This window comes from Octodon degus, unplaced genomic scaffold (assembly GCF_000260255.1).
Source record: "Octodon degus isolate 3935 unplaced genomic scaffold, OctDeg1.0 scaffold00004, whole genome shotgun sequence".
In the NCBI taxonomy this organism is placed as follows: domain Eukaryota; kingdom Metazoa; phylum Chordata; class Mammalia; order Rodentia; family Octodontidae; genus Octodon; species Octodon degus.
This window is the reverse complement of record NW_004524580.1, coordinates 31,578,307-31,587,201: the sequence shown is the minus strand read 5'-3', so window position 1 is coordinate 31,587,201 and position 8,895 is coordinate 31,578,307. Positions and strand designations below refer to the sequence as shown.

General features: G+C 46.8%; 1 protein-coding gene across 2 annotated transcripts in view; it reads right to left on the bottom strand.

The window, feature by feature from the left end:
• Positions 1-8,895, bottom strand: part of Stab2 (stabilin 2) — a 157,510-nt gene that overhangs the window by 141,839 nt on the left and 6,776 nt on the right. For both annotated transcript variants that reach the window (XM_023716932.1, XM_023716933.1), the window contains exon 3: positions 6,691-6,806. In XM_023716932.1, the coding sequence (XP_023572700.1) occupies positions 6,691-6,806 (116 nt within the window). The remainder of the gene's footprint in view (positions 1-6,690; positions 6,807-8,895) is intronic.

Here is an 8,895-nt window from a genome sequence, read left to right as displayed (position 1 = left end):
TGTTTGTAAATAGGATATCATGTCCGCATCTTGTACAGCAATGAAACACTAGGAAGAATGTATGCAATGTGTTAATTATTGAAACTGTCCTACCAATTTGGTTTGAACCTGTCTCATTGCTATTTGTTTCTCAATAAAATTATGGGGGAAAAAAAAGAACCATGTATGCCCAGGCCACTGTGAGTGTGGTGGTCACTGGCCCTGAAGGTTGTGGGGCAGCACATGACTGCACCTCAAAATCCACCCTTTGTGCACAGAGCCACGCTTCCCACTACTGCCTCTGCCCAGAAAGCAAGCCTGGCAGGCACCTGCTGCAGGCCCATTGCTGCAAGTCGCAGGGCTCCCATGTTGGGTGGCTTTGGAGGGATCACTTCCCTTCAGTGTCACCGAACTGTCCTAGATTGCACGCTGTCAGAGATGTGTCCGCCTAGCGTCCTCTCTGGTTCAGCCGGGCAGAGCTGTGTCGCAGTGTAACAGCGCCCCCTGGCTTCCTTCCGGTTTTCCCTGGCCAACCGCCCCTCTTACTAATGTCTCCCCTCTCTATCCCAGTCTCAGTTCTCCTGTTGGAGGGCCTAGCCGCACGCAAGAGGCAAGAGAGAGCCTCTGAGCACGTTAGGAAACTCCTGCATCACCCGCATCACCCCTACTGCCCATTGTTAGAGCCCCCAGACACCAGATGTGGGGAGCAGAGCAAACGAGGATAAACCAAAGGTGCCCGTCCTTGGGGCTCACCAGCTGCACATGGGGACCTTTTCTTTGACAAGAGTCAACCAACCGACTGCGTGTGGCAGCTTGGGGTCCCTGTATCCTCTTTGGGGGACCTACGTGGACCCTGTTCAGTGATACTGTGACATGGTTGTCGTCACCATCTTATCTAAGAGGAAACTGAAGCCTGGAAAGTTTGGCAGTTAGATGGCTTTGCCAATAGGTTCAGAGATAAGATTCTTGGCCAGCTGTGCCTGGCACTAAAGTCTTGTCATTGTGCCCCTGTTTGGATTGCTTATAGTATTTTACAGGATTTTTTTTTTTTTTTTTTACAAGCTATGGATTGAATTAGATTGATTTATTCAACATTCATTAAGTGTCTGGGATTATCTTCAAAACAAACCATGATTTCTCTCTATGTTTTCATGAGAGAATAAAATAAGGATCATCCAGGACAAAAAGGAGTCTGCACACCTCTTGCTGCATGCGGTTTGCGAGGAGCTGGCGAGGCTGCCAGGGTGCTTATTTGTGAAGCTCAGAGCCTCCGGTGTGTTCTGCTCTTTGAAATGTGCAACCTTCCAGCCTTGCATGGGTCATGGGGCGTTTGCCAGTGCTAAGACTGAAGGCTGTTTGCTAATGTCTGTCTGAGCCTCTGTACAGAGTGCTCTGCAAGGACTGTGTCCGTTTTCCTAGTAGGAATTGCTTTTACCCCCACGCTGCCTTCTAGTGTCCTGCAACCCAGTGGGCTAAAGGCCACAGCAGAGACCCACGGTGTGGCAGTGAACATGCTCTACATGTTCCTATGCTGAAGCCCTCCACCCTGGTGTGACGCTGCATGGAGGCCAGGCTTTGGGGGCGACTAGGGTCAGCCGCTCAGCCCACGGGACAAACTGCCCGACTCCTCCAAGTCCTCACCTGGGCTCCCAGGGACAGCTGCTTTCCCTCTTCTGCTCTTGTGTTGGCAGCCTCTTGGGGTTAGGGACTCACGACACACGTGACCTGGAGTGGGCACTCTCACATACGTGAGCACGGGCAGCCTATTGTGGGTGCTCAATGAATGCTTGCTTCCTAGGGGTTGGCCACCCTTGGGGAGAACATCAGAGGAAAGTGGCGAGAATGTACAGGGACTCCTCACTTCATGGCCTGAATAGAGTATTTTAAGATACGTAAAAATACTTGCTTGGTACTTAAAAACATTTGTAAGGCAAAAGGATACATTTATTTCCTGCTTCTCAGATCATTTCCTATCATCTCACCCCAGCTAGGACTGAAGAAGATAAAACTAGCCCTGGAGGGAGACAGCGTAGGCTGTGCTACCGGGGCACTTCGGAGACACTGAGGCTGGAGGTGCCGGTAGGACTGAGGCCTTCCCCCACTTCTGTCTCATCACCGCCACTCCAGCCCTGGTCTCTTGTGTCACGGCTTTTCCCACGCGGCAGATCTGGCCGTGTGAGCCGTCAGCAAATCGTCAGCCAGTCTGCTTCCTAGAGGCAGACAGTCAGCTTCCTGCTGAGCGAGAGGCCAGGGATGCCCGCGACCCGATCTCCTAGGAGACCCAGGGGTGCCTGTTCCCATCACTGCCTTTGCTTAAAGCCTCAGAGCATGGGGCCGGCAGGAAGCAGGTCCTACAAGTACCTGTGGAGCCCTGGATGTAATCCTCTGGCTGTGGAAACCGGAGCGAGCTAGATCTGACTGTGAAAGCAGCGTTGTCGCTCAGAGGAAAAAAAAAGCAAGTCAGAAAGAACGGCCTAAGGTCTGCATCGTCTGCCACTTGCCACTGTGCAGTGTGAAAAACCAGCGCTGAGGACTTCGGAGGGTTTGGCAACAAAAAAATCAAGACCATTTATCTCTGAAATAATATTGTTTTGGCCGCAGTGGAGTTTGGGTGTGACCTCTCAGCATACACCGGGGTTCTACTGCTTAGAGTTGTTGTGCAAGGCCTACAACTTCAGAGGGCAATGAAAAGAACAAGATGTACGAAGAAAAACTCCATTTCAAGTTGGCTAGAGTGGTGCATGCTTCTAAACCCAGCTCCCTGAGAGGCCGAGGCAGGAGGGTTACAAGTTTGAGTCCAGCCTGGGCAATTTAGGGAATTAGTGAGACCTTGTGTCCCCAAACAACCACACCACCACCACCACCACACAACCACTACTACCACTGCCACCACCATCACAACCACCAAAAACCACCAACAACAAAAAACTTAAATAAACACGAACTGAGAATGGAATTGACATTAGCGTGAAGGTCCTGTGTTCAATCTCCACTACTGAAAAAAAAATCTTTCTCTTTCAGTATCATATTTGCTATTGAAATATGACTAAGTTTCAAAGTTAGAACTATTTCTGCCCTAATAAGAAAACACCATTTGCTAAAGCAGCACCAATTTTAGTTGGGAGCAGCAGGCTAACTTCAATTAAGAAGACCCGTCTTAGGTCACTTTACTACCTCCCGCGCTGTGTGAGAATTCATGCCTGATTCTGTACTTTAGAAGACAGGGATGACTTTTCCACTGTGGCTTTCTGAGCCGGTCTCAGCACTGTTCACGAATTTCCTTCCTTATTCGAGGAAGGCTCCACAAATATGGTTTCCAAAGTACCCTGAGTTGGTAACAATGTGTGTGGCTGCGTGGTAAAGCGAGCCAGCACCTGCGGAGGCTGGGCACACGCCTCCTCTCCAGGGTAGGGGGTGCAGTCAGCAGCTCCCTCAAGGCCTTGTTTGGTGGAAGTGTAAAGTTACAGGTATGATGGTGCTTGTCATCACTCGAGTGTGAGGGGATGCAGCCAAGCTGAGGATTTATCTTTTTTCCTGAGTGGAAGGAAGGAAGCCTTACACGACAATTCATGTGTTTGGAATATGAAGACAAAGGGCAATACCCTTGGCCCCAAAGGGAGGACAACAGGAATGAAGTCCTAGCCTCGGTCTTCATGGGTTTTGCTGCTCTGACCTTGGGACCTCTCTGAAGGAAATGTCTCATCATTCAAAGACTCTGTTGGACACTCCTGGTCCTGGATGTGGAAGAGTGTACTCGCTTGTGCAGAGCACAACAGCACAGCGTGAAGCCCATTTAGACTCTTCTTAAAGCCCCTTTCTTCACTTGGATTAGTGCTGGGAGAATCCCACCTACAGCCCTGTAAAGTAGGGCATCTCTCCCTCACTTGGTGAGGAGATGGAGGCAGAAGTAGGACGTGTTTGTTTGAAGGTACCAGACCTGAATCCTGGCCACAGGTGCTGTGTCCTTTGTCCAGCTGGCTGTGGTCCGTCCCTCATCCTGTTGGACATGCTGACTTTTGTTGCTGACCCTAGACAAAGTCTGCTCTTGTCTACAGTGCTCCTGATTCCTAACTTAGCAGTGGATTAGTTTCCATGGGTTAGAAATAGGGACGTGAATCTAAACATTTTTTCTCTTCTACTGGGATGTCTGTAAGAACTCAAAGCTCATGGCCATACATAGAACTGAGAGAAAAAGCCCCTGAAATCTGGAGGTCCAGGCTAATTGCTTTAAAGTCCCCAACAAGGCTAATCACTCTAAAGACACTGAATCTTTGCACTTGACCCTGATGTACTAAGCTCTTAGCAATACCTAGCACCAGCATGATGGGTGGAACCCCACCCTGGTGGGTAGCAGAGAGAAGGACCAGGACGTCAAGACCCCAACCCTTGACCTTCCCAGGACAAGGAACAGGCTCTAGGCAGTGACTGGAAAACTGGAAGGGCCTCCCAGTGGAGGAGGAGAGAAGGCAATGTGGAGGAGCACTCTCGCTCCCTCTCGCCTTCTCTCCGCCCTCCCTTTCTCCCTCTCTCTCCCTTTCTCTTCTTGACAAGTTCTTTTTCAGGCAATGAGGCAAAGAAGACAAGACCAAGCCTTTGGTGGCAGGAAGCCTTGAACTTGAGCCCGACCTCACCTCATCTCTTCACATCCCCAAAGGAAACTTGCACGAAGTAATGCTCAGATGTCTGATTCTTCATAAGCAAAATGCAAATAAATCTATCTAGCTTAAAGATTTGCTCCAGGAATTCCTTTGCATAAGGCAGAGCGCAGGACCTCTCTGACACCTAATGTCAGTCCTGGTGAACAAGTGGAAGTCATCACTGTGTAACCATCTCACCATTAGTGAGAAAGAAAGAAGATGGCTTTGTCCATGGAGTGTGGGCTCAGTGATGTAGGAGTTATATAGAAAAATGTCAAGCGTGAAATAAGTCAAAATGTTCAAGGTCCCCCACCTGGAAGAAAATGTAAGTTGATAGTTTTCTGTTTTTTATATTTCCAAACTTCATAAGCTGTATACAATTTGGTCATATTACTTTAACCAGGGGAAAAATACTGCAGAATGTAAGACAATCTCATCTCCCCTCTTACAATGATCTTAAAGAGTATTTTTGTTAGATCTTAGAAGATAGGGAACAAGCAATGAATGCATCAATTTCAATTTCTGGTTTTGACTACCAAAACAGGGGAAGATTTAAAATAATTTGCATATCCCAACAAAGCTGAGCACAAATGACCCATAGCAAGGAGGAAAGTTCAATTTCACCTAACATATACTAGGTCTGACTGCAGAAATCTGAGTCTAGCACAGGTTAAGTTTTCCTAGTTTTTGCTAGGAACTAGTTGTAGAAACTCTTCAGAATTAATTTCTATACCTACTTGTAATGTGTGTTACTTTGTACAGTGATCTTGAATTTTTTTCATTAAAACATTGTACATTGAATGTCATAGAATTTGACATGCTATCTTAAGACTTAAATTTTTGTAATATTTAATGGTTATATACTGTAGTCTTTGAGTTATAGTGAAAAATTTTCTTTTCTTTTCCCTTTTCTTTGTGTATTTGGTGCAGGGTCTCACTATGCAGCTTGAACTTGGTGATCTTACTGTTTTTACCCTCCTCAGAGCTGGGATTGCAAGCATGAGCCACTACACCTGGTCTCAGTGGCCAACTAAGTGTGCCTGGGGGTGGGGCCTATGTGGCATGTGGTGCTGGGGATTGAACCTTAGTCCCTGCACTTGCCTAAGCAGGTGCTTAGTCCATTGAGCTATCTTGCTGGCCATGAAATTTTTTGTTAAAGAAATAATATTTTGGGCTGGTGAGATAGCTCAGTGATCTAAAGTGTCTGCTTAGGCAAGCTTATTCAATCTCACTTGGACTGCAGTTTGATCCCTGGCACCACATGCTGTTTAAGCCCTGCCCACAGGGTAGGCTGAGTCAGCCACATACACAAAGAAAGAGATAATGTTTTGGGACTGGGAGATAGCTCAGTGGTCTAAGCGACTGCCTGGAAAATGCAAGGACCCCTGGTACCACATGCCCTGCTGGCCACTGAAGTCTGGTGTGGTGACAAATATCTGTAGTTCCACCCCGGAAGAGGCTGAGATAAGAGGATCACTATGAGTCTGAACTGCGTAGTGAGACCCTGTGTACAATTTAAAAATATCTTTAACTGCCTAGCATCTTCTTCGCTAAATTATCCTTAGAACAACTGATTATTCCTTTAATTATCCCTTTTTCTGAATTAGAAAATAATTCTCTTAGGAAGGTCTCTAACTACAGTAAAGTGATTTGTTTTGGGGAATTTTTGTTTTGATACTGGGGATTGAACTCAGGGCCTTTATACTGAGCTTCGTTCCCAGGGTTTTTTTTTTTTTTTCAACTTTGAAACAGTGTGCTACTGGGTTACCAAGTCAGGGCTTAAATGTAAGAGTCTCCTGCCTCTGCCTCTCAGAGTACTGGGATTACAGGCATGTGCCTCCATTCCTGGGATGACTTCTTTATAAAAACTAAGGAAGCATGAAATATTTTATACATATAGACTGAGATGGAAATTTCTAGAAAAAGATGTTCTATAGGTTTCCAAACTTTACAAGCTGTGTACAGTTTGGTCATATTACTTTAATCAGGGCTTCTACTGGGCTCTGTGCATGCTGATTTTACATGAAATGGGGCCTCACGCTGCAGTGTCAGAGTCCCAGGTTGTGCTACTTACCCATGCAGTCTGGGCCCCAGTGGCCAGGGCAGCACTGTGGCTGGAGGTAGTCTCTCTGACAGGTGTAGCGGCATCCGGGGAGAGACAGCCTGTGTACCATGAAGGCCACGTCGTACCTGAGAGAACAGAGAGAGGGGTCAACCCGTGATGAGAGCAGTGCAGTGAACTCGGTGGTGGGCTGCCCTGGGTGTTTACCTAGCTACTTATCCTATCTTTAAAAAATACAGATTGAACATATTTGGCTTTCTAGGTAGAGAGAAACTAAATCATGAGGTTTTTAGAATTTGATAATGGTTGTTGTATTACATAATATTATCTTAAAATTAGTTGTTTAGTTTATCAAATATAAACTCATAAAATTGGGGAAAAAAGAAAAAGTGTTTCTTGCTCCTTTCAATGGAGCAACAGAAATTAGCAGTACAATCATCCCAGCTATCCTGGATATACACAAATATAGCGTTTCCCCTTTTTTCTATTGCCTTCTTGCTCATCTCAGTTTCTCCTTCCCATTGAACAGATTCTTTCCTTTTCCCAGTGTCTACTGTATCTTTCAGAGTTTATTTACTTAAAGTTCAAGAGACACTGAGGATAGATGGAAATAATTAAAATGATATCAGAAATGAGCTTAGCGGAGGAAAGAAATAATGGTACGCCTCAGCACGTGCAGGGGGTGGGCCTCAGACTTGTCAGTGAGTGTCTTGGTGGCCAAGGCAAGAAGACAAAAACCAGGAGCTGCACAATGCAGAAGAACTTAGGCCCAGAGAAACAAATCTATTGCTTGCTTTCGGCATATTTATTATGAATGTTCTACAGGTGGAGGCTCCTGTAGCACACACTGATCTGTAGGGCCCAACATCTGCCCTGATGTCCTCCCGGCAGGAGACATGACGACAGGTCGCTCTCAGCAGCTTCCCGTCCTAGCTGATGTACAGCTCTACAAGAGTGGTGCTGTGGGGGGCAGAGCCCAGCCTCTCCTCACGGAGGCCTCTGCCTGCCTGCCTGCCCTATTCCTGGGCAGCCCCGAGTGTTCCCAGAGATGGCCTTGCGTTGTCATCATTTCCTCGCGGAAGGCTGTTGCTAAGAGTGGTGTGAAGGCGAGTGCAGGGTCATCTCCTAAACCAGCCCCCCAAAGTAGCTGGTTAACAGCAGAGCTGCCTGCTTTGCAGGCAATCAAGCCAGAGGTGGAAGTGGCATTTTTCTCAGTATGCTTGAGAACACTAGAAGGGGTATTTCTTTACCCCAGTGGGCAAAGGAAGAGCCCAAGGCACAAGTGAGTGTCTTCTCAGGAACTAATCTGAGCAGGCATGCAAGATGCCACCAGGTATATGAAAATTGTTCTCTGTCACAAATCGTCAGAGAAAGACAAATCAAAACCACAAGGAGACAGCACTGCGCATGTGGTAAGATGGCTACTGTCACAAGCCCTGAAGACGACAAGTGTTGGTTAGGATGTGGAGGAAAGGGAGCCCCCGCATGCTTGGTGGAAATGTATATTGGTACGGTCACTGTGAAAAAGCAGAGCCAAGTTCTTCAAAAGATTACAAACAGGACTAGCGTCCTACCCGCTCGTCCACCCTACTTTTGGGAATGCACCCAAAGGAGTTAAAATCTGGAGCTCAGAGAGAAATGTGCCCACCTGTGTCTGCCGTCATGTGACTCAGGACAGCCAGGACACAGACGCGTTCTGAGCTCCTGCTGTGTGCGGATGGGAGCGAAGGTGGCGATAGAGAATCTGTGCCTGCGACTTTTAAGCAATGTGGGTTGGCTTTGATGATACGATGCAGAGCGAAACAGTGCAGGCACAGGAAAGAAACACTGCATAATCTCACTTCTACCAGGAAGCACATAGCAGAAATGGAAGGTGGGGGAAGGAGAGAGTGGTAGTAGGTCCAAAGCTTTTGGTTATATTGGCTAAGTAAGGCGAGTAGGTCCTAAGGATCTACTGTAGAATGCCTGCAGCTACCAAGTGTTAACTTAAAAAGATATGTTCAAAATAAGTACTCAGACAAGGGTCTGCTCTCTAGAATCTACAAAGAACTAAAAAACACCAGGGCCCCCAAATTTAAAGACCCAATTCAGAAATGGGCATCCCAGATGAACACACACTTCTCAGAGGAAGAAATTAAAGAAGCGAATAAATATATGAAAAAATGCTCCACATCACTAGCCATTCGTGAAATGCAAATTAAAACCACATTGAGATAT